Raw genomic sequence first — 26,194 nt, 5'->3', positions numbered from 1 at the left:
AAGACGAATTGTAGACCAGAAAAGTTAATTTTTACCCCAAAAATGACCAAAAAATAATTTCTTTTGCTCAAAATTGTGTAAACTTTTTAACATATTGATTTGTTTTAGGTATCACCATGTCAGTTATGTTCTTAGCTTTAAAATGAGCCTACTTTGAATAATTTTGATGCTTCCTGTCGGATACTGTGACCCAGAATGTAAATATAAGAAAAATTTGATCTTAAAAAAGGTAATTGACCCCTGTTGACCCCTGTCACGGGTTCCCCTAGGGGACTTGAATTTAAACTTTTTGAAATGTGTTCCTGGACACCCTTACAAACACATTGGTGAAGAAATTTCTTGGTAAGGAATTTGTTCCCAGATTTCCCAGATTTCTGATAATATTCCCTGACTAAAAGAAAGAAAGACACCGGAGTGAAAACTGAGGGCTCCCTTTCAGCGCGCGTCCTGCAGCGCTTGGGGATGGAAAAGGAAAGGAGCGGTGTACAATAACAAAATATAAACACAAGAAGACACGAATAAAAATCGGTAAAACACTGCAGGTAGCAATTGATAACAGTGGATGAGCAAATACGGAATGGTTGCCTTAGCTTTGGAAGTCATTCTTTTGGAGCAAAAAGGACTCAAAATGGACTCAATCCTTTCAAAGAGGCAAGGTGACAATTTCTTGGAATGAAAGATTTTCTTGGCTCCGGGGAACTCACAATTCCAATGGGATTGGAGATGGAAGAATACTCATCACCATGCAGCATTCTCTACACAGTGATGATGACAACACAGTTTCTTGGCCAGTATTACAATCCTGGGCGGGTCGCCACTCCACGGCAGGTCACTCAACTGAGTGAGCAGGTATTTGGAATTTGTTCAATGTGCCCATGATAACTCAACCAATCTTCGAAAAAGACACCATGGAATCTTTTACGTCTACCAGACATGACATCCAGCTTTACCTCCATCCAAAAGATGGCGCACATATTGATGTATCCCCTGCATGTGAAAAACCAGTTTGTAGCTGGGCTGAGATTCAAACAAAGGCCAGACATCTCAAACCCCAGTGTGCATATCTCTATAGGCTATCCGAGGAGTCATAAAGGATGGTGCTTCGAGCAAAATGCTGATTGCATGCATGAATATCATATGCCAGAAAATAATGTGGCCTCATGTCCAGACACAGACCTTGACAAGTAGAGCAGAGTGACACCAGGTGTCCAGAGAAACACCTTGGAGAAACCTTTGCAATTGCATGTTCCTCCAAATGTAAATTTCCTCACAATTATTGGGATCATTGCTCTCTCCAACTATGCAATGTTACCAGACTACCAACACATGAAAGGCCAAGTTTTAAGAAAGGTATCATGGAATATTCAACGAAAATAAATTCAAATGCGACAGCATGCTCCTTCGTGCTGAGAGCACATCAGAGTGACAGCTGTTATCAGATTTGTTCCTTCAGTAACATGTTATTTTACTCTTAAATAAATCGGTGTGGCCATTGCTGTAAGAAGTTACTTTATTCAAACAAGCATTTTCATGACAATTCAATATCTTGTTGAAAATATTTTCCAATTGGAGGGATCTGTGTTCCTTTTCATTTTTCTTGCTAAGTCTGAATTCAAAAGTGTGTCCTCCATTAAAGAGGGTTCACCATTTTTGGGAGATCTTTGGTTGCAGCCAATCACGTGGCTTTCCCCACAGGATGCTAACTTCTTGATAGGGGACACTGATGGCACTCAGCGGAGTTGTGCCAAACATCATCATCATACTATCATGGAATTGTAGCATACGTGTATGTGTGTATGTATGTATGTATATGTGTATCTAAACCTCCAGGGATTGCCTTTCAAATAAATTAAAATGAGAACAGTACATGACTTCTTTGGAGAAACGTAACTGAGAATTAAATTGTGAAGATATATGTGCACAATTTTTTTTTTCCAAAAAATAATTAAATAATGCAACTACGACAGAACATGGATGTATGATCCCATTGAGAAGAACAGTAATTAAGTGCTTTTACTTCCAGTCGTAGACGGGCCCTTCAACTCGTAAAGTAAATCCCCACAGGGCTGCACATCCAAAAGGTCTCTACTCAGTGTGATCAAAAGCTATACTGATTTTTCATGTGCATTTTAAGATTGCCTGATGGACTAAAATATTTTCACAAACTGCACATTTGCATCGGCATTCACCATTGTGAATTCCCCTGTTTCAAGGTGGGTTTATTGCATGAAAGATTTTGCACAAATTGTGCAATTGTGCGAGCTTAACTTACTTACTTATCGTCGTCCCAATGGGACATAAGGCTGCTACAAGCTTTTGCTATTTATCTCTATCCTGAGTTACATTCTGTGCCTCACGCCATGATAAACCCATCTCCTCCAGATCAGCAACCATAGTCCTTCGCCAAGTTGTTTTTGGCCTGCCTGGTTTCCTCCTTCCTGGCGTTGTCCGTCCCAAAGCAACATTGGGGATTCGGTCAGGGGACATTTTAAGCATGTGGCCAAGCCGTTGGAGGCGGCAACATTTAATTTCAAGGGCAATGCTGTGGGAACCTGTTTTTCATCCAAGTCTTTGTTGGATATCTTATTAGGCCAGAGGATGTGGCAGGTACATCCTTAAGGTTCTCTGCTCAGGGTGATCAAAAGCCATACTAATTTCTCATGTGCATTTTAAGATTGCCTGATGGAATAAAATATTTTCACAAACTCTACATTTGTATCAGCATTCACCATTGTGAATTTTCCTGCGTTTCAAGGTGGGCTGATTGCATGAAGGATTTTCCATAAATTGTACAATTGCACGAGAGCTCATCATTATTACTTCTCATGCGTTTTAAGTTGGGATGATTAAGTGAAAGATTTTCCGCAAATTATGCATCATTGTGCATATTCGCTCATGTGACTTTGTGTGTCATGAGCTCGCATAAAATTATGAAGGATTTTCAACAAATTTTCGCATACATTTGGACATTCTCCTTGTTTGCAATATTCTTTTCCCAATTGTGAGTTATTATCTTTTCAAGTTAGATGACCGAATAAAAAGCTTTTCACACAATTTACATTTCTATGGGCACTCGTCATTGTGAATTATGACGTGTGTGTTTTAGGGTGGAGGAATGAATGAAGGATTTTGCAGAATTTGTGCATTTGAACGGGTGTTCTCCATCAGGAATTCTCATGTGTGCTTTAAGGGAGGATGACCACTTAAAATATCTTTCACAACTTGAGCATTTGTTTGATAATCTCCATTGTGGAATATCATGTGCGATTTAAGGTGATATGACCGATTCAAAGATCATCCACAATTGGTGCATTTCTATGAGCGTTCTCTATTGTGAATTTTAATGTGTGTTTTATGGTGAGCTGAATGACTAAAATATTTTCCACAAGTTGAGCATTTGTATGGACATTGGACATTCTGCATTATGAGTTCTCATGTGAGTTCTCTCCGAAATGACCGACTGGAAAACCCTCTCATCTACTTTCTCAACAATCCTCTCCAAGAAGTTCTGTCGCTCAAGCTTTTGGGTCTCACTATCTGCCATGATCTTTCTTGGGAAAACCACATTTCCAAGCTGGCCTCCAAAGCCAGTCGCCGACTGGGCATCCTCCATCGTGCGAAGTCCTTCCTTGGCACACCTGAGCTCCTCACCACATACAAGGCTTTCATCCACAGCTCAATGGAATACTGTTTTCCCCCTCTGGGCCGGTGCTCCTGCCTCACACCTCGCTCGGCTTAACGCTGTTGAATCCAAAGCTTTCAGAATCATTGGAATCTCCTGCGATGAAGCTAACACCGAGGGCCTTTCACTCACTCACTGCAGGCAGGTTGGTGGTCTTTCTGTCTTCTACCGACTCCTCTCCGGCCTTGCTCCCCCAGCTCTCTCTGTGCTCTGTCCCCCAAATATTCCGACAGGTCGCACAAGATCTGCCAGCAACCCTCTTATGGTTAAACTGCCAAAATCAAGACTCTCTGCTCACCTTTGCTCTTTCATTCCCCTTTTCTCCCACCTCTGGAACAAACTCCCCCACTCCCTTCAATCCCACTCCTCCCTCTGGGTCTTTAAAACAGCTGTTCACCACCATCTCTTATCTTCCCCCATCCAAAACCTTGATCTTTTCTACCCCCGCTAATTAACCCCAGATCCACTTTTTGGAAATTCCAACTTCTTTCCTGGAAGTCCTTGCAGTGTCCATATGCTTTATACCTCTCCCAACTCCCCCCAAGCCCTCTCCCTCCCACAGTTATCTCGATGTCCCTGCTCTCAAATGTTGTGCTTGCGTCCATCCCCCTCTCTCCCCATCTTGTCTACCGCTCCCTTTATTTTGTGTTTTATGTGTCGGTTTGACTTTTTGTGTGATTAATGTTAGCTCTTTCATGAGCCTCGATGTTGTGTACAAAAAACAAAAAAAACAAAAAAAAAAGTATGTTTTAAGGTTAGACGACTGGTTAAAAGATGTTGCACAAATTGAACATTAGTTTGAGCGTTCACCATTACGAGTTCTCATGTGCATTTAAAGGAGAGTTGCCCGACTAAAAGATTTTCCATAAGTTGAGCATTTGTATGGACGTTCTCAATTATGAGTTCAAATGAGTGTTTTAAGGGTGCATGACTGATCACAAGATTGTCCACACATCGAGCATTTGTAAGGACATTCTTCATTGTGAATTCTCATGTGTATTTTAAGGGTGGATGGCCAATTAAAACATTTTCCACAACTTGAGCATTTGTATGAGCGTTCTCCATTGTGAATGGTCATGTGTCTCTTAAGGTTGGATGAGTGACTAAAAGATTTTCCACAAACTGAGCATTTGTGCGGGTGTTCACCATTGTGAATTCTCATGTGTGTTTTAAGAGTGGATGACTGATTACAAGATTTTCCACAAACTGAGCATTTGTATGGGAGTTCTCCATTGTGAATTATCACGTGTGTTTTAAGTATGGCTGACGGCTTAAAATATTTTCCACAACTTGTGCATTTGAATGGGCATTCTGTATCGTGAATTGTCATGTGCGTTTTAAGGCGAGTTGATTGATTAAAAGATTTTTCACAAATTGAACATTAGTTTGAGTGTTCGCCATTATGAGTTCTCATGTGCATGTTAAGGAGAGTTGATCGACTAAAAGATTTTCCACAAGTTGAGCATTTGTATGGACGTTCTTAATTATGAGTTCAAATGAGTGTTTTCAGGGTGTATGGCTGATCACAAGATTTTACACACATAGAGCATTTGTTGGGACGTTCTTCGTTGTGAATTCCCATGTGTATTTTAAGGGTGGATGGCCAATTAAAATATTTTTCACAACTTGAGCATTTGTATGAGCGTTCTCCATTGTGAATAATCATGTGTCTTTTGAGGTTGGATGAGTGACTAAAAGATGCTCCACAAACTGAGCATTTGTATGAGCGTTCTCCATTGTGAATTGTCATGTGTCTTTTAAGGTTGGATGAGCGACTAAAAGATTTTCCACAAACTGAGCATTTGTATGGGCGTTCACCATTGTGAATTCTCATGTGTGTTTTAAGAGTGGATGAATGATTACAAGATTTTCCACAAACTGAGCATTTGTATGGGAGTTCTCCATTGCAAATTGTCATGTGTGTTTTAAGAGTGGATGATTGATTGCAAGATTTTCCACAAACTGAGCATTTGTATGGGAGTTCTCCATGGTGAATTCTCATGTGTGTTTTAAGTATGGCTGACCGCTTAAAAGATTTTTCACAACTTTTGCATTTGAATGGGCATTCTGTATCATGAAGTGTCATGTGCGTTTTAAGGTGATTTGATTGATTAAAAGATTTTCCACAAGTTGAGCATTTGTATGGACGTTCTCCATTATGAGTTCTCATGTGAGTTTTAAGGTTGGATGACTGGTTAAAAGATTTTCCACAACATGAGCATTTGTAGGGGCATTCTCCATTGTGAATTCTCATGTGTGTTTTGAGTGTGTTAGACCGATGAAAAGATTTTCCACAACATGAGCATTTGTATGGACGTTCTCCATTGTGAATTCTCATGTGTGTTTTAAGGGTGTATGACTGATTACAAGACTTTCCACAAACTGAGCATTTGTATGGGCGTTCTGTATTGTGAATTCTCATGTGCTTTTTAAGGGTGGATGACTGATTACAAGATTTACCACAAACTGGGCACTTGTATGGGCGCTCACCATTGTGAATTCTCACGTGTGATTTAAGGTTGCAAGACCGATTGAATGATTTTCCACAACTGGTGCATTTGTATCGGCGTTCTTCATCATGAATTTTCATGTGTGTTTTAAGGTGAGTCGATTGATTAAAAGATTTTCCACAAATTGAGCATTTGTATGGACGTTCTCCATTATGAGTTCTCATGTGCGTTTTAAGGTTGGATGACTGGTTAAAAGATTTTGCACAAATTGAGCATTTATATGGGGACTTCCCACTGTGGATCATCAGGTGTTGGCGAAGGCTCGACCACCTTGTAAAATATTTTCCACAATTTGTGCATTTGTATGGGTGTTCTCCGTTGTGAATTCCCATGTGTGTTTTTAATTGGAATGGCCAAATGAATGTTTTTCCACAAACTGTGCATTTGTATGGATGTTCACATTTCTTTCCTTTGCGGGTCTTGTGAAAATTATTCTGTGCAAGCATTACATTATTGGGTTTGTCTTCTTTGTAAAAAGTCCTTCTGTTTATTTCAGTTTGCGAGTCCTGCGGGCGTGTGTCTGCGCCATTCATAAGAGTTGGTGCAGTCTCCCTTGTAGATCCAGTTGATTTACCTGTAAATACAACATCACACGACCTGTGATAAGTCTTAATTTGTTCAATACACGTAGTATCATTTTGACAAATGTACGCAAGGCAAACATTACATATGTATTACAGTCATCCTCAATGAAAACAAGCCTGTGTCTCTGAAGCGAAATATGGTGAGGAAGCGAGCCGATCCATGCAAGCAGACATGTAATCACACAAGTTTATGGACAGCTTCAAGGACTGTGTTTTTCATTTTTATATTTACATATATATCTATATATATATATATATATATATATATATATATATATAGCTCCTCCCAACATACATTGGTAGAGTTCATGGTCCGACAAATTCCTATATATTTTTGAGGTCAAAAGGTCAAAAGGTCAACATAGGCCAAAGGTCAACCACTTATTTTTCAAATTTCTAAAATCCTCAATTTTCATCCGATTGATTTGAAATTTGAGTAGGATTTACATATCGGCTAACTGAATTCAACCACTAACTATTTTTGAGATCGGCATCGGCCAAAAGGTCAACATAGGCCAAAGGTCAACCACAATCTATCTTATATATATATATGCATGTCATGTGAATCAGTTGAAAATTGATGATTTATGCGAGATTGGCCTTTAACCGATTCACCTATCGACTTCCCACACAATAGGCAGAATTCCAGCTTGTCACTCCCTCTACCAGGTGATGAAGTTTCATGAAGATTGGAATAAGAATGTGACCTGCAGGTGATTGACATACAAACAAGAAAGACATCATGCAGGGCATGATGCGTGCAAAATCCACCTTTCCCTCTCCAACCCCGCCCCCCCCCCCCCACCCCCCTTCAAAAAAAAGTTTCCAAGGAGATATCAAATTATCCATTTCATCGAGATTAAAATTGACGGTCTTAATCATAGCTCGGGTAAACAACTGACTATTTTTTTCGATGTAAATTGATGATTTTAGAAATTTGACCTTGAGTTGACGTTTGACCTTTTGACCTCAAAAATATTTGGTGGTTGAATTCAGTGTCCAGATATGTAAATCCTATTCAAATTCCAAATCAATCGGATGAAAATTGAGGATTTTAGAAATTCAAAACAAAGTGGTTGACCTTTGGCCTATGTTGACCTTTTGGCCGATGCCGATCTCAAAAATAGTTAGTGGTTGAATTCAGTTAGCCGATATGTAAATCCTACTCAAATTTCAAATCAATCGGATGAAAATTGAGGATTTTAGAAATTTGAAAAAAAAGTGGTTTACCTTTGGCCTATGTTGACCTTTTGACCTTTTGACCTCAAAAATATATAGGAATTTGTCGGACCATGAACTCTACCATTTGGTGAAGTTTCATGAAGTTCCGTTTAAAATTGTGTGTGACCTGTAGGCAAGTATAAGTGAGCGTACAGACAAACAAACACACAAACAAATACACACACACACAAACACACACACAAACCGGAGTGATCAACATTATTTGTCAAATAATTTTTTTTTTGCGAAGTAACCGCACAATACCGACCAATATACTTAAACATCAAGTCACAAAGACAAACAGACAGAACAAGCTTAAGAATTGCTTTGCAATACATGTCCCCTACCGATGTGATATTTTCGAAGTCCAAAAAGGGCATAACTCTGCAAAATTTACGAAACGTCTTCAAACTCCAACTTGGTCTGCAACTTATCATAATAAAGCCACGTACCAACTACCAAGTTTCAGTTGAATATGTTCAAGGGTATGGGGAAAAAGTCTGAAAATCCACAAGTGGGATGGACGGATGGACAAACGGACAGACAGATTGAGAGTAAACTTATGGACCCCTCCGGTGAAACCGGTAGGAGACTAATAACAGAACAGACCAAGCAATATACTTGAGAATCTTTGATTTTGCAAGTAACAAGAAAGATGTCATGCACAGCACAATATTTGCAAAATCCAAATAAACAATAGTTGCCATGGAAACAGCAATTTGGTAATTCGGAAAGTTTGACCTATAAAGTGTTTTCACATGGTGGAATGTTGAGCATAACAAATTTGGTGATGCTGTCGTGGTAATGGAAAAAGAGCCAGGATGACTCACTCAACACATAAGACAGCCTCAGTTAGATATCTAATTAGTCTCGCTCCGAAGGGGATGTGACTATTGCAATGCCTGTGTGTGGTGTGTGTGTGGTGTGTGTGGTGTGTGGTGTGTGTGTGTGTGTGTGAATGAATGAATGAATGAATATGAATGATCGTTTTAAGGCCATTTTCCCCGCTAGAGCGGGGGTTAGCCTTGCGGGCCCCATGACAATCATGGTTCCCTGTTTGAGGCAATGTGTGTGTGTCCGAGTCAAAATATTTTTTCTGTAAAAATGGTTTTCTTTGCAAACGCTTGACGAATCAATGTCAAACGATAAACATGGGAGGGACTCCCCATGGAGAATATTGTCGTGGTGCCAGCGATCGAGATCACCGATGACAGATAACCAATACAGCCTTTAATTCCGAGGCGAGCAGCCGAAATTGGCAGTTGGTTTGTCACGCGCGAGATGGAAAGATGCGAAGCGCTTACCTGAACAGAGCACACGGGTTTAATCCGAAACCACCACAAATAGGCATGACAAAGAAATTCAACACTTATGATTTCATGAAAATAAATGTAATAGGAAAGTGTCAAAATAAAAGTTGAAGTTAAAACTAAAATTCTTACTGGGGTACCTCACCGCAGACTCAAATACATACACCAAGGGAACAAATGAAATAAAATAAAATCCCTTTAGCTGTCCCGCACTCAGCTCTGGTCCCAAATGGCTTTCTTTCACGCTGGTGGTCGTTGAACCTCGATGCCATCACGCGGGAAGCGCAAAAGATGGCCGCAAAGTCGTGCTCCACCGCGCCATAAACGTGAGGTGAGTTGTGAGGGTGGTCCTCTTTCGTGTCCCTCTGCTGTCCGGGGAAGCACAACGTGGACCCCAGTCCACCACGAGCCCAGCGGTATCCGAAACCCCCTCAAAATCCTGCCGACTCGGCAAAAGCGTTCCTCGCAGACCCCCAGAAAAGAAAAACCAGCTCCTTCACCAACGTCAGTTTCTCTCTCGCACCTTCTCTTGCTGACATCACACCCACCAATGGCTGAGCTCCATCGAACCACCCCATATCTCCATGACCAATCATGAACTTTGGGGGCATGGCCTGCCGGCTCTGCTCTTTTGGAGGCGGAGCTTAGTCCGATCGGCAATGTTCGGGCTCTGTCGGCATTCAGTGGATGGATGGTTGTTGTGGTTTAATGGAAGCTTTGCATGGCTGGCCTTGTGGTTGAGGTGAAAACATAGGGAAAGGCCACAGAGGGCATATCACATACTGGGGAAAACTAACTTTAATCCCTACCTAGTTAAAACAGCTTCACCCCTCGTGTGAAGACATAAATAATCTTAAGCTACAGTTTCCCTCCTTAAATACATTGAGGAAATGCGTCCACGGTCCATGCTATAACTATGCAATCCTATCTTTACTATGGGATTCCTCCATCTACCCCGACAAATTTTCTCTGAAACCACCGAGGGTCATCTGGAGCACTTTTGTGCGTCTCAGCTGGAAACATTTCCTGTACTAGCTAGGAAGGCTCTCGCTGTGCTCGTGCCTTTTGCGACCACGTATCTGTGTGAAACTGGATTTTCTTGTGATGTGATGTGAAGTGATGGACTTGTAACAGAGCCAGAATCTGAATCATATTCAAGGTTTTTGAGTTTTGTTCACAAACGTGGGCAGTATGGAGATGGAGAATTCCCTGAGATTAGCCGCAGACTGGAAAATGTTATAGAAACAGACTTGGAAGCCAACAAAGCACAATGTTATATCCTCAACAAGGTAATGCAGAATTGTGGCCAAAATATGCTCTTTGAACTTTGACCTTAGTTCAAGGTCACAAGAGTCACAAGAATATTGACAACATCAGTCAGCTAATAAGACCCAGGATACATTTGTGATTAATTACTAACAATTAACATTTTCTGGAGACGGGATGTACTCGCCATTATATGTATAACCGGGATATATGTTTTTATAGGGTTTGCTAATTATGCATATTTTTGTCTCGAATTAGCTCATTTGCATATTGCAAAAAAACGAAAGGTCAAATGACGAAACAAATGTCATAACCAATGTTCCTTGTGAAATTTGCCACATTTTGGTACCCAGGTTGATATGCTTTGGATGAAGTATGGTCACTGTAATGACGTTTGAACTTTGACCTTGAGTCAAGGTCACTAAAGGTCAACAGTAAAAAATGGTGAAATCATTTCTCCGATTAGTAGGACCCAGTAGAATACATTTAATTGCCCAAAATTAACATGAACTGCACACGAACTTGAAATTGAGTACATAGGCCCCCCCACTAACTTGAGGATAAGAGAATATAACAAGGTTACATTATTGTTGGTTCAAATCTTTCACTTAGTTATGAAGGGGAGAATTTATGTTGGAGAAATTAATCTACTGTCATGGTTACTTCTTAAAGCAAGGAAATCAAAACATAGGGTTTTGTTCCTCAACACCAGAGTTCATCACTAATCTGTCCCAAGCAAAATGTATAGACATTGACAGAAACCTTCATGGAGATGATTCTCAAAGAAGGAATCTTCAGAGCCATTTGGTTCTGGTGGATCCAGGTGAACATCAATGCCGTGCTCAGTTTTCACTTCCACTTTCACAAATAAATCTGAAAAAAATAACGACCTTTAATAAATACAGGCAGTAACGTGTCACATGCACAGCTGTTTTCATACTCTAACAAGTACAAAAAGTTTTAATTAGAGCAAAAGCCACGTCGATGTTACACAATGCCTAGATGCAGCTGTGCCTATAACGTCGATGTTATAGGCACAGGACATTCCTATTGATTCGATTACTTGATGTTATTTTTGTGCAAAGTGAAAATATATCTCGGCAATTTCCCGTGTGTGGCGACGAATTTTTAATATACCTCGGCATTTTCCCGTCTGTTATTTCAGGCGGTGTATGACTGACCATGCCGCGATTGAAAAAAAATATATCTCGGCAATTTCCCGTGTGTGGCGACACGTGAACGAAGCTATGCTCCTCTCTCCACATTATTGTGACGACGTATAAATTAAATATTTCATCGTGACGATTGTCATCAAATGGACGAATTTTTAAAATATCTCGGCATTTTCCTGTCTGTTATTTCGGGCGGTGTATGACTGACCATGCCGAAATTTAAAAAAAAAAATCTCAATGGACTTGAAGTTACAGGCCTTTGAGAATTCATTTCGTTCTATAAAGGGCAACTTTCATCGGATTTTCTTCCCGTTTTTTTTCAACCGAGCCTAAAACTATGTTAGCGACTGTGAAAAATGAAATGATATATCGAATTTGATTTGAAAGAAAACTGTGTGAGAGAGCAAGACACCACGGGCCTACAAAACAGGCCTCAAAGCTATGCGAGTTAATAAAATGGTGGATATTTGTTTATATGAAGCCTCTCCCACAATGGGTGGAGCTATGGTTCCCAGAATGGGTGGAGCTTTGAGGTTTTGTCTTCTCTGCAAGAACAACAAGAACAAGAAGAAGAACAAGAAGAACAAGAACAACAACAGAGGGCACTCTATGACCAGCGTCTGCGACGCGGCTAAAAATAGCTGAATAAATATAAATATTGAATTAAAATCATCGATTTGAGGTTTTCCTTGATTAGAGAAAATAAAACATTTCCCCACGGGAATAGCGTTGTGTCAAAACATTGCGATATCAAAGCATTAAGCTCTGTATAAACTACCTCAATGTTACAATATGCTTCCTATCCGACCACAACTTCAGTGGGAATTTCACCACCACCCAAAATCACAACCAACAAAATAGAGAAGGCAGAATTCTTTTTTCTCCCAGCCTGCATTGTCAAATTACACACAATTCTGATCCAATGTGTGACTAGTTCTTTTTTTTGTCTCAAAAGTCAGCCCTCATTGAAAACTAAACGGCAGAGTGTGGCAGGTTAACAGATGGACAAATGCAGAGAATGGAAAGCTAAGACATGTGAAGATGATAAGGGGAGTGGAAAAGCTCAAAAGAGTCAGAAAGTGGAGAAAAGCTTCGGAGTGGGCTTGGAAAAATCATGTGTTGATGGACAATAATTGTATTGAAGGACTGGACTTGCAAGATACCTTCGAGTTATGCACACACGTCTTTGAGCTACCGAGCCGGAGTTCAAATCTCGACAATGCTGCAAACCAAGAGCCATGGGTTGCACAACAAACGAAGATTGAAGGACCTGGGTGCCTCCACAGAACATTGTTCCGTCTAACTCTAAGCTGTCGCTGACAATAAACCATTAAGTTATGAAACCAGCACAGCATCTGATGTGGACTGGTAGCATTGGGGTTTTCAACACGGCTGTTCACCACATCTCAGATTGTCCCCCATCCAAAACCATGATATTTTCCACCCCAAATGACCCCATTCTAAAGCATTCCCTTTTTCCAGGTCATTGTGATATTTCCCCATTTCCCTCACCTCTTTACTTAGTTGTAGGTTGGTTTATTAATTAATTAATTTTTTGTTTGGTTTATTAATTTTTTCTTTCATTTTCCCTTTTTCCTTCCTCTTGTGTTTCATTCTATTTCAATCCCCTCCCATTCATATCACTTTCACTTCTACTCTGCTGTTGTTGTTGTTTCCCCCCATTCCATTGTATTCCCTTCCACTCTGCTCTGTCGTCCACGAGCCTCTATAATGTAAATAGTTGGGCCTATGTACTCAATTTCAAGTTCGTGTGCAGTTCATGTTAATTTTGGGCAACCACTATAAATGTATTCTACTGGGAAATCGGAAAAATGATGTCGCCATTTTTTCTGTTGACCTTTAGTGACCTTGACTCAAGGTCAAAGTTCAAACGTCATTACAGTGACCATACTTCATTCAAAGTATATCGACCTTGGTACCAAAATGTGGCAAATTTCACAAGGAACATTGATTATGACATTTGTTTTGTCATTTGCCCTCAAAAAATGTTTGCAATATGCAAATTAATAAGCAAATGACCTAATTAGAGAAAAAATATGCATAATTAACATATAGTCTTCACCATACACGTAAATCCCCTCACTTCGCATTATTATTGAATGCCAATCATTGGTTACCATCTCAAATGTGTTGTGCTGGATCCTAAACTGGAAAAATATGTTGCTTATTGTTTTCTGTTGACATGTTCTTGATATTAACTGACCTTTGACATTTGCTTGACTTTACTTACCTTGACCCAAGGTGAAATGTCAAATGTCATTTTAACCATGTGATGCGATCAAGCAAAATAAGTCGGATGTCTAGAATATTGATTTTTTGATTCAAGTTCCCAATGCTTTTCCTTATACTGTTGATTCATCGTGCCCATTTGCTCATGTTGGTTGGGTTTTTAGCCATTGTTGGTATTTTTTAACATTTAATTTTTTGCCTAAAAACACAAAATTGATTCTGGCAGATGTCCAAATCACTTTGCTTGTAAAATCAATTTTACAATGTGTGTCAACAATAACCATTAGATGCACATAGGAACACAATCATGGTGATGCAGCATTGAGGCCAAAATATGCTCTTTGAACTTTGACCTTAGTTCAAGGTTTTTTTTTTTTTTTTTTTTTTTTTGGGTTTTTTTTGTATACTGAATCGAGGCTCCTGAAAGAGCTAACATTTATTTCACAAACAAATCAACCAGGCAAACAAAATATATAAAAAGAGGGAGCGGAAGACAAGATGGGGAAAGAAGGGGAAGCACACAAACACAACATTTGAGAGCAGGGAGAAGTGTGGGAGGGAGAGGGCTTGGGGGGAGGTGGCGTGGGAAGGGGGGGGGGGGCGAAAGGTATAAAACACAAGGGGACCAAGGACTTCCAGGACAGCAGTTGGTATATCAAAAAAAAAAAAAAAGTGTAGGATTTTGGGTGAAATTAGCGGGGGTAGAAAAGATAAACGTTTTGGATGGGGGAAGATAAGAGATGGTGGTGAACAGCTGTTTTAAAGACCTGGAGGGTGGAGTGGGATTGAATAGAGTGAGGGAGTTTGTTCCAGAGGCGGGAGAAAAGAGGCATGAAGGAGTGAAGGTGAGCAGAGAGTTTTGATTTTGGCAGTTTAACCATGAGGGTTGCAGGCAGATCTTGTGCGACCTGTAGGAATATTTGGGGGACAGCGCCCAGAGAGAGCTGGGGGGGGGGGGCAAGGCCAGAGAGGAGTCGGTAGAAGATGGAAAGACCACCAACCTGCCTGCGGTGAGTGAGTGAACGGCCCTTGGAGTTAGCTTCATCGCGCGGGAGATTCCAATGATTCTGAACGCCTTGGTTTCAACAGCGTGAAGACGAGCTAAGTGTGAGGCAGGAGCACCAGACCAGAGGGGAGAGCAGTATTCCATAGAGCTGCGGATGAAAGCCTTGTAAGTGGTGAGGAGCTCAGGTGTACCAAGGAAGGACTTCGCACGACGGAGGATGCCCAGTCGGCGACTGGCTTTGGAGGCCAGATTTGAAATGTGGTTTTCCCAGGAAAGATCATGGCAGATAGTGAGACCCAAAAGCTTGAGTGACAGAACTTCTTGGAGAGGATTATTCAGAAAGTGGATGGGAGGGTTGTCCAGTCGGTCTTTTCGGAGAGACATAGTAAGAGTGTGAGATTTGTCAGGATTGAAAGACATGTTCCACTTGTTTGCCCAGTCTGTGATTTTGTCCAGGTCTGCAGAGAGTGAGGAGGCTGCAGACTGCCGATCTGAGGGATGAGGAATGGAGCGACAGAGAGTAGAGTCGTCAGCAAAGAGATAGAGAGGATTTTCAAGAGAGTCAGAGAGATCATTGATGAAGACCAGAAAAAGCACAGGGCCCAGAACACTGCCTTAGGGAACTCCAGCCTGAACAGGAAGAGGAGATGAGAGAACCCCATTCAGGGCCACACGTTGACTATGACTCGAGAGGAAGTCCGCCAGCCATGCGTGGAGATTTCCATGGATACCAAAGGAGGAGAGTTTGGTGAGCAGAGCGGGGTGCCAGACCATATCGAAGGCACGTGAAATGTCAAGGGAGACAGCTCTAATTTCCTGTTTGGCGTTGAGGACCTCCATCCATTGTTGAGAAAGCAGAAGCAGCATGTCCGGAGTAGAGTGACCTGGTCTGAAACCAAATTGATGGTCAGACATCAAGCCATTGGAGAAGAGGAAAGATTTCATATCTGAAGCAATGATGGATTCCATGACTTTGCTGATAATTGGGAGAAGGCTGATTGGTCTGCAGTTGCTCGGAAGAGTCACAAGAATATTGACAACATCAGTCATCTAATCGGACCCAGGATACATTTGTGATTAATTACTAACAATTAACATTTTCTGGAGACGGGATGTACTCGCCATTATATGTATAACCGGGATATATGTTTAATAGGGTATGCTAATTATGCATATTTTTGTCTCGAATTAGCTCATTTGCATATTGCAAAAAAACGAAAGGTCAAATGACGAAACAAATGTCATAACCAATGTTTCTTGTGAAATTTGCCACATTTTGGTACCCAGGTTGATATACTTTGGATGAAGTATGGTCACTGTAATGACGTTTGAACTTTGACCTTGAGCCAAGGTCACTAAAGGTCAACAAAAAAAATGGCGACATCATTTTTCCGATTAGTATGACCCAGTAGAATACATTTCTAGTGGTTGCCCAAAATTAACATGAACTGCACACGAACTTGAAATTGAGTACATAGGCCCCCCCTCCCCCCCCCCCCCCCACTAAAACACAAAATAAAAAACCGTGCACTAAACAAACACAGATCCCATCATCAGAAGTGATGTCCATCACACATCTCACCATTCGTCTGGTCGCTTTGCACCTCGTCCAGACCAAAGGAGTTCACATCCTCTATTTTTATCTGCAGAATCTCAGGAGATCCTTCCAGCTCCTCAACCTTCTGTCCACAAACGAGCACAGTCGGCTGTTCCGATTCCAGCTGCACATGACAGGGATCCTTCCCACAGCCATCTTGAGTGTACATGGTGGGTGAACCTTTGGAGAAGCAAAAAACATACCACTCTTCCTGATGTTTGCTCCCACTCTGAGTACCTTGATCTTACAAAGTACCTATATGTGAAGTACCTCTGTACTTGAGGCCTTATCCTCTGCCAAAATCAGTTGCAGTACATTGAAGTTTCACCATACACGTACGCACACCATACGCCCCCTCTGCAAAAACCTGCGACCGTTACAATGTATCAATGCATACAAACATATACAAAAAATACAGTGCATTCAGAAAGTATTCAGACCCCTTCACTTTTTTCACATTTTGTTATGTTGCAGCCTGATGCTGAAATCGTTTAAATTCATGTTTTTCCCTCATCAATCTACACTCAATACCCCATAATTTCCCATAATGACAAAGAGAAAACAGGATTTTAGAAAGTTTTGCAAATTTATGAAAAAGTAAAAACTGAAATATCACATTGACATAAGTATTCAGATCCTTTGCGATGACACTTGAAATTTAGTTCAGGTGCCTCCCATTTCTCTTGATCATCTTTGAGATGTTTCCACACCCTGATTGGAGTCCACCTGTGGTAAATTCAATTGATTGGACATGATTTGGAGAGGCACACAACTGTCTATATAAGGTCTCACAAGTGACAATGCATATCAGAGCAAAAACCAAGCCATGAGGTCGAAGGAACTGCCTGCAGAGCTCAGAGACAGGATTGTGTCGAGGCACAGATCTGGGGAAGCCTACAAAAAAATTCTGCTGCATTGAAGGTTCCCAAGAGCACAGTGGCCTCCATAATTCTTAAATGGAAGAAGTTTGGAACAACCTGGACTCTTCCTCGAGCTGGCCGCCCGGCCAAACTGAGCAATCGAGGGAGAAGAGTCTTGGTAAGAGAGGTGACCAAGAACCCGATGGTCACACTGACTGAGCTCCAGAGATCCTGTGTGGAGATGGGAGAAACTTCCAGAAGGACAACCATCACTGCAACACTCCACTGATCTGGGCTTTATGGCAGAGTGGCCGGACCGAAGCCTCTCCTCAGTGAAAGACACATGAAAGCCCGCTTGGAGTTTGCAAAAAAGCACCTAAAGGGCTCTCAGATTGTGAGAAACAAGATTCTGTGGTCTGAGGAAACCAAGATTGAACTGTTTGGCTTCCGTCTGGCCATCAGCGGCGGATTCAGGGGGGGAGGGGGGGGAGGGGGTGCACACGACAAGTCCACCTACGATCCAGGAGGAGGGTGCAGGGGTGCGCACCCCCCCCCCCCATCCCCACCCCCCTCTGCAACACAACGGTGTGGATGTGCTGGAGGCAAACTCTATGATTGACGACAAGAAGGACGTGCTCACTCAACTCTGGTCAAATGCTGAAACTGAATTCTCTCTGTGGTTCGATCACGCTGAGGCCATGATAGAATCTGTCGGAGGTGACGTCACAATGCCGAGAGTTGTAAAACGACAAATCCATCGTCCAAACACTGCCGCCATTACTCCCTTGCTCTTCGACCTCAGAAACATGTCCATTCCATTTCTCGACCACCTCAGCCAGGAAATGGACACCCGGTTCTGTGCTGAAAATCGGGAAGGTAGCGATCTGTTTGTGCTGATGCCATCTGCAATAATCGCCGACACCTGCGACATTCCAGCAATACATCAGAAGATATTGCGTTGGAAAAACGACATGGAACTGATAACATGGAGCAGGACTGATAAATGAGCTTCCAGACTGCAGATGTTTTGGAGGAGGCCGCCCAACAACTCGCTTCCAAGCACATTCATGGATTGTTTCTGCGCAGTAGATGTAGACGAATTTCCACCCATCAAAGACCTACTCCATATTGGGTGCACCCTCCCTGTAGGCTCCTGTGAGGCCGAACGCTCATTTTCTTGCCTGCGTCGTCTGAAGACCTTCCTAAGATATTCCATGGGAGAAAGTCGGATGGCATCTCTGGCCCTCATGAACATACACCATGATGTCACCATATTATATCCCCACATGATGTCTGTGACATTTTCATTCAGAAACACAAGCGCCGTCTATTCTAAAATAGCAAAATTTACCATTAATAAAATAATTCACATTCCGCTGTCCGATCTGATCTCATTGTGGGGAGAACCCCCTGCCTGGAGCTTCACAACCTGGGCGCATGGCGGTGCCGGGCTTTGTGGGGAGAACCCCCTACCTTGAGCTTCACAACCTGGGCGCATGGCGGTGCCGGGCTTTGTGGGGAGAACCCCCTACCTTGAGCTTCACAACCTGGGCGCATGGCGGTGCCGGGCTTTGTGTGGAGAACCCCCTACCTTGAGCTTCACAACCTGGGCGCATGGCGATGCCGGGCTTTGTGGGGGGAAACCCCTACCTTGAGCTTCACAACCTCGGCGCATGGTGGTGCCGGGCTTTGTGGGGAGAACCCCCTGCCTTGAGCTTCACAACCTCAGCGCATGGCGGTGCCGGGCTTTGTGGGGAGAACCCCCTGCCTTGAGCTTCATAACCTCGGCGCATGGTGGTGCCGGGCTTTGTGGGGAGAAACCCCCTGCCTTGAGCTTCACAACCTCGGCGCATGGTGGTGCCGTGATTTGTGGGGAGAAACCCCCTGCCTTGAGCTTCACAACCTCGGCGCATGGTGGTGCCGTGATTTGTGGGGAGAAACCCCCTGCCTTGAGCTTCACAACCTCGGCGCATGGTGGTGCCGTGATTTGTGGGGAGAAACCCCCTGCCTTGAGCTTCACAACCTCGGCGCATGGTGGTGCCGTGATTTGTGGGGAGAAACCCCCTGCCTTGAGCTTCACAACCTCGGCGCATGGTGGTGCCGTGATTTGTGGGGAGAAACCCCCTGCCTTGAGCTTCACAACCTCGGCGCATGGTGGTGCCGTGATTTGTGGGGAGAACCCCCTACCTTGAGCTTCACAACCTCGGCGCATGGTGGTGCCGGGCTTTGTGGGGAGAACCCCCTACCTTGAGCTTCACAACCTCGGCGCATGGTGGTGCCGGGCTTTGACCAGCCCCTATTATTATTAAGCTGCTCTATACACCTTGGCTTAACATGGCGTGCGTTTAGAAACATGGAAATTCTTCTGGATTCTTTGTAGTTAATTAGCCTAATTAACTCAGGAGATCATAACAATCATTTCGCGAGAACTACACAAATCAGAAATTCCATATCAGAAAGCTCCAGTAGAACTACACAAAAACACGCCGCACGCATGCACACCACACACACACACACATACACACATACACACACACACACACGACACACACACACACACACACACACACACACACACACACACACACACACACACACACACACACACACACCTACAAAATTCATCAATGGATAGCAGAAGGAACAGCTGGGCAAGTCGTTTCACCAGTTCCTCTATCTGACCATCAGTCATCGCCAATCTGCTGAACTGTGTTTGACCAGAGAAGAACGTAAGGAACTGCAGAAACTTCCAAGAACGCACGAAATGCCGTTTCTGACGATCAATTAAAAAAAATGGATAGCAGAAGGAACAGCTGGGCAAGTCGTTTCACCAGTTCCTCTATCTGACCATCAGTCATCGCCAATCTGCTGAACTGTGTTTGACCAGAGAAGAACGTAAGGAACTGCAGAAACTTCCAAGAACGCACGAAATGCCGTTTCTGACGATCAATTAAAAAAATTCCTGGGGGGCGACCCCCAGCCCCCCCCCCCACCCCCACCACCCCAGCGCTATAGTTTCATGCCTGAGCTTGGTCTCCCATAAAGTTTCCAAACTGTATTTACTTCTTCACCATTTTGTTGTTTTTCAGTTTACATGTTCCACGCATCTTTATCTCACCTCATCTCCCTTGGTTTACCTCAGATTACCCGTTTTACATTTACTCCCCTTCAAAAGATCAAATATCAGATTCCACATTCAGGGGTTTCATTGATGACGTCATCACGTAACAGCGTCATTCAGCGTCCCCGTGTCTCGTACAATTGAACTTCGGTCCAAAGAGTAGAGAATGTAAATATATTTAACAAACATGTCATCATCTGTACCACCACATTTAGTTCTCTTCAGGAATATGTTTTAAAACCCGAAATCTCCACAACACTTACCACATTCAGTGATTCACAAATCGCTTTGTGAAATGTTTCTTTCGCTATTTCTGGCCCGAGACCCGGACCCACGAACGAATGGAACGATTCTTCTTCTTCTTCTATCAAATATATTACGTTCTCTCACCCCACGAGAGTACATTACCAAAGCATTGTTTCCGGCTTAAAACTTTGTTGAAAAGCGTTTTATACAAAATAATCCTTCGCTGAGAAAACGAGGAAAAAGACGATTCGACAAGCCAAGCTAGAACATACACCCCCGTATGTATTTTGCGAGTTCATCGTCACAGAAAGGTTGTTGTTGTTTATCGGTGCTGTACGATGGTCACACGACCAGATACCTTTCTCTGGACTCCGGTTTGTGTGTTTCTCAGTCAGCAATACTTGCCTACAGGTCACAATTTTAAACCGATCTTCATGAAACTTCACCAAATGATAGAGTTCGTGGGCCGACAAATTCCTATATATTTTTGAGGTCAAAAGGTCAATATAGGTCAAAGGTCAACAATTTCAAATTTCTAAAATCCTCAATTTTCATCCAATTGACTTGAAATTTGAATAGGATTTTCATATAAGCTAACTGAATTCAACCACAAACTATTTTTGAGATCAGCATAGGCCAAAAGGTCAACATAGGCCGAAGGTCAACCACTTTTTTTCGAATTTCTTAAATCCTAAATTTTCATCCGATTGACTTGAAATTTGAATAGGATTTACATATCAGTTAACTGAATTAAACCAACAACTATTTTTGAAATCAGCGTAGGCCGAAAGGTCAACATAGGCCAAAGGTCAACCACTTTTTTTCAAATTCTAAAATCCTCAAATTTCATCCGATTGATTTGAAATTTCAATCGGATTTACATATCGGCTAACTGAATTCAACCACCAACTATTTTTATGATCAGCATCGGCCAAAAGGTCAACATAGGCCAAAGGTCAACAACAATTTCAAATTTGAAAAATCCTCAATTTTCATTTGATTGACTTGAAATTTGAATGGGATTTTCATATCAGTGAACTGAATTGAAGCACGAACTATTTTTGAGATAAACATTGGCCAAATGGTCAACATAGGCCAAAGGTTAACCACTTTTTTTTCAAATGTCTAAAATCCTCAATTTTCATCCGATTGACTTGAAATTTGAATAGGATTTTCATATCAGCTAACTGAATTCAACCAACAACTAATTTTGAAATCAGAATAGGCCAAAAGATCAACAAAGACCAAAGGTCAACCACTTTTTCCAAATTTCAAAATCCTCAATTTTCATCCGATCGACTTGAAATTTGAATAGGATTTTCCTATCAGCTAACTGAATTCAACCACCAATTATTTGTGAGGTCAAAAGGATGATCTACTGAGTGCCATTTTGCTTTGTTCTCTTTTGCCAAGTGTCGCTCTATGAGTGATTTTTCATTTGTTTGTTTATGTGCTACCTAAACGTCTTCTTCTTCAAATAAAACTAGAACGGGCACTCGGTAGAGCGCATACCTTCGCCGCAGCTACTGTTCTGTACTTGGTAAAAATACGATTTTGACCTTTTCGTGACCTTGACCTTGACCTTTGACCCGATTGCTCCCAAAATCTAATCAAATGTGTCCCGTATAATAACCAATCATCCCACCAAATTTCATGCAATTCGGTTGAATACTTTTTGAGTTATGCGAATAACATACACACACACACACAGACATACAAATAAATACACAGCGATCAAAACATAACCTTCCGCTTTTGCGAAGGTAATGAACACCCAAAACACAGTCCGTGAACTTTTAATTATGTTTAGACTGCTGAGACTCCTCAGACCTTTGACGACCCTTTAAATCCCCCAAGACCCTTAAGACCAACAAGACCCCCGCAGACCCAAAATACCCTTGAAGACCCAAAAGACCCCGATGACCCAAAATACCCTGAGGATCCAAAAGACCCTGAAGACCTAAAACACCCTGACGAACCAAAACACCCTGAAGAACCAAAAGACCCTGAAGACCCAAAGCACCCGAAGACCCCAAAAAACATCCGCAAGACCCAAAAACCTAAAACATCCCGAAGACCCAAAATATCTTAAAGACTCGGAGGAACCAAAAGACCCTTAAGACCCAAAAATCCCAACAACCCAAAAGACCCCGAAGACCCAAAATATCTGCAAGACACAATAGACCCCAAAGACCCAGAGGAAAGAAAAAACCCTAAAGACCCAAAAGCCCCTGAAGACCCCAAAACACCCCAAAGACGACCCAAATTACCCTTTTTTTTTCTTTTTTTTTGTATACTGAATCGAGGCTCGTGAAAGAGCTAACATTTATTTCACAAACAAATCAACCAGACAAACAAAACACACAAAAAGAGGGAGCGGAAGACAAGATGGGGAGAGAAGGGGAAGCACAACCACAACATTTGAGAGCAGGGAGAAGTGTGGGAGGGAGAGGGCTTGGGGGCAGGAGGCATGGGAGGGGGATGGCGGGGGGCAGAGGTATAAAACACAAGGGGACCGAAATTAGCGGGGGTAGAAAAGATCAAGGTTTTGGATGGGGGAGGATAAGAGATGGTGGTGAACAGCTGTTTTAAAGACCTGGAGGGTGCAGTGGGATTGAAGAGTGAGGGAGTTTGTTCCAGAGGCGGGAGAAAAGAGGAATGAAGGAGTGAAGGTGAGCAGAAAGTCTTGATTTTGGCAGTTTAACCATAAGAGGGTTGCAGGCAGATCTTGTGCGACCTGTAGGAATATTTGAGGGACAGAGCCCAGAGAGGGCTGGGGGGGCAAGGCCAGAGAGGAGTCGGTAGAAGACGGAAAGACCACCAACCTGCCTGCGGTGAGTGAGTGAAAGGCCCTTGGAGTTAGCTTCATCGCGGGAGATTCCAATGATTCTGAACGCTTTGGTTTCAACAGCGTGAAGACGGGCTAGGTGTGAGGCAGGAGCACCAGACCAGAGGGGAGAGCAGTATTCCATAGAGCTGCGGATGAAAGCCTTGTATGTGGTGAGGAACTCAGGTGTGCCAAGGAAGGACTTCGCACGACGGAGGATGCCCAGTCGGCGACTGGCTTTGGAGGCCAGATTTGAAATGTGGTTTTCCCAGGAAAGATCATGGCAAATAGTGAGACCCAAAAAGATCCAAAAGACCCTGAAGACCCAAATGCCCAGAGGATCCAAAAGACCCTGAAGACTCAAATGGCCCTGAAGACCCAAAACAAGATGAAGACCCAAAAGACACCCAAATGGTCAAAGATGCCTATCGCTCTGAAACGACGTGCGATGAGGCGCGCGGAGCGCGCCGAGTCACACTAGTCTAGGTAAAAAAATATTTCGTGGGTGCATAAGAGGCAAATGGTAGTGCAACCACTGTGGGTATATTCCATTACCAACTGGTATAGCACTCGGTAGCGCATACCTCCACCAGGTTGAACAGTTTACGTTTTGTAACACTGATCAGTGATAGGCCAGATCTGGAATCGGACATGAACCCAAGTCTAATCGGCTTGTTTATTGTCACCTCAAAATCACATTTAGCCAAAGCAACCAATTTGCGATCCTGGTGGGAGATCTAAACAAAGTCGAAGAAAAATCCGAAATCTTTTACAGAAATCCTATATCGGGCTAGTGTAACAAAAGCAAGTAGGAATAGATCAATATGAGATTATTTTTTTTAAACCTGGTGTTTCATGCACCATAATAATCGGTCCACAACTTTTTAGATATCATGCTATATATCGGTTTTAGCCCTTTTTACCTAATGGTGAAGAATCACTTAAAAAAATTATCTGATCCAAATCTGGATCTTCACCAAATCGAATCATTTCGTCCTTGTCACATCCTCAACCTCCACCAAATTTCGTCCAAATCTGTCCACAACTTTTTGAGATATCCTCTTCAGACAAACAAATAGATACACAAACAAGAAAGACAATACTTGCAAAATGCACCCCCACCCCCACCACCAATAAAAGTTGCCATGGATACATCAAATTATTCATTTCATTAATATAAAAATTGACGATCTTAATCAAAGCTCAGCTCAATCGGATAAAAATTGATTCTTTTTCAAATGAAAATCGATGATTTTAGAAGGTTGACCCTGAGTTGACCTTTAACCTCAAAAAGTTGGTTTCCCAATTCAGTGATGCAATATGCAAATACTGTTTAATTTTCAGGTTAATAGGATGAAAAATTACGATTTCAGAAATTCCATCTCAAGATGACCTTTGACCTCATAGTCAATAGGTTTCTCAGTTGTGACTGCCCCTACGACTTGGTAAAGTTTCATTACAATCGGTTTGCAAATGTGACCTGTGGGCGACTGACAGACAAACATCCAAACAAACACAAGAAATATGTCGTAGATAGCACGATACTTGCGAAATCCCAAAAATAAGTTGTTGACCTTTGACATTTGTTGACCTCAAAATTAATTAGTAGTTGAATTCAGTGACCTGACATGCAAATCCTCTTGAAATCACAAGTCGATCGGATGAGAATTGACAATTTTTGAAATTTCGTCGATGTTGACATTTTGTCCTAAAAATAATTGTTGATTGAATTCAATGACCTGATATGAAAAAGTCAATTGGATTAAAATTGAGGATTTTCGAAATTTAACAAAGTTGTTGACCTTTGGCCTATGTTGACCTCAAAATCAATAGGCTTCTCGCTTATGACCAACTCGACCATTTAGTGAAGTTTCTCATGAAGGTCGGTTGAAAATTTGTACCTGGAGGCGATTGACATATAGACAGACAGAATAAAGTCGACCGACCAATATACTTGGACGAGACAGACAACAAAATGGTTGCCTTAGCTTTGGAAGTTATTCTCTTGGAGCAGAAAGGACACCACGACTCATAGAAAGTCAGAACCAGAAGTTCAGGATGAGATGAGCACGTGACATTTTCCTGGACTCAATCCTTTCAAAGAGGCAAGGTGACAATTTATTAGATTGAAAGATTTTCTTCGATCTGGAGTCACCTTTAGAGGCCATTTTCCCCCTGCAGAGCAGGGATTGGCCTTTTTTTGGGAACCGTGGTCCCCTTTTTTGAAGCAATGTTTTATGGCCGGATGCCCTTCCTGCCACCAACCCTGTTAGTCGCCTCTTGCGACACACAGGGAATTACCAGTGAGCTGGTACTCAATTTGCCGACCTCAGAAGGATGATAGGCTGAGTCAACCCCCCTGGCGTTAATTCAGTGATGACCGAGATTCAAACCCAGGATCCCAAGCCGGCACCCTAACCGCTAATTAGCGCCAGGCTTGTATTTTCCTCCATAAGTATTGGAACCAGGTACCAATGTCTAGCTCCACATAAAGCGTTGGAGATGCCACAGCAGTTTCTTGGTGGGGATTACAATCCTGGGT

General features: G+C 42.3%; 1 protein-coding gene across 5 annotated transcripts; it reads right to left on the bottom strand.

Annotated features, from left to right (window-relative positions):
- Positions 1 to 1,496: 1,496 nt before the first annotated feature.
- Positions 1,497 to 21,050, bottom strand: LOC137412153 (uncharacterized). Of its 5 annotated transcripts, none has more exons than XM_068097428.2 (5): positions 20,843 to 20,959; positions 16,869 to 16,965; positions 16,584 to 16,778; positions 11,336 to 11,446; positions 1,497 to 6,766 (listed from the first exon to the last, which is right to left on the bottom strand). In XM_068097428.2, the coding sequence occupies exons 3-5, from the start codon at positions 16,765 to 16,767 to the stop codon at positions 5,175 to 5,177; spliced, it is 1,887 nt and encodes a 628-aa protein (XP_067953529.2). In that variant the 5' UTR covers positions 16,768 to 16,778; positions 16,869 to 16,965; positions 20,843 to 20,959; the 3' UTR covers positions 1,497 to 5,174. The 5 variants fall into 5 exon arrangements, with proteins under 5 accessions (XP_067953529.2, XP_067953530.2, XP_067953531.2 ...); XM_068097429.2 differs by having other exon boundaries at positions 16,869 to 16,955; positions 20,843 to 20,954; XM_068097430.2 differs by lacking the exon at positions 16,869 to 16,965 and having other exon boundaries at positions 20,843 to 21,050.
- Between the last annotated feature and the right edge of the window lie 5,144 nt (positions 21,051 to 26,194).

The sequence above is a fragment of the Myxine glutinosa genome, chromosome 5, assembly GCF_964187855.1.
Source record: "Myxine glutinosa chromosome 5, kmMyxGlut1.1, whole genome shotgun sequence".
Classification (NCBI taxonomy): Eukaryota; Metazoa; Chordata; class Myxini; order Myxiniformes; family Myxinidae; genus Myxine; species Myxine glutinosa.
The sequence above is the reverse complement of the archived record's forward strand: the minus strand, read 5'-3'. Positions and strand labels throughout refer to the sequence as shown.

Coding starts and splice junctions, on each gene's coding strand:
- LOC137412153 (XM_068097430.2), bottom strand. CDS start 16,767: ATGTACACTCAAGATGGCTGTGGGAAGGATCCCTGTCATGTGCAGCTG. Junction 11,447..16,583: donor GCAAAGCGACCAGACGAATG/GTGAGATGTGTG, acceptor TATTTTTTTCAG/ATTTATTTGTGAAAGTGGAA. Junction 6,767..11,335: donor TGAGAATCATCTCCATGAAG/GTTTCTGTCAAT, acceptor TTGTATTTACAG/GTAAATCAACTGGATCTACA.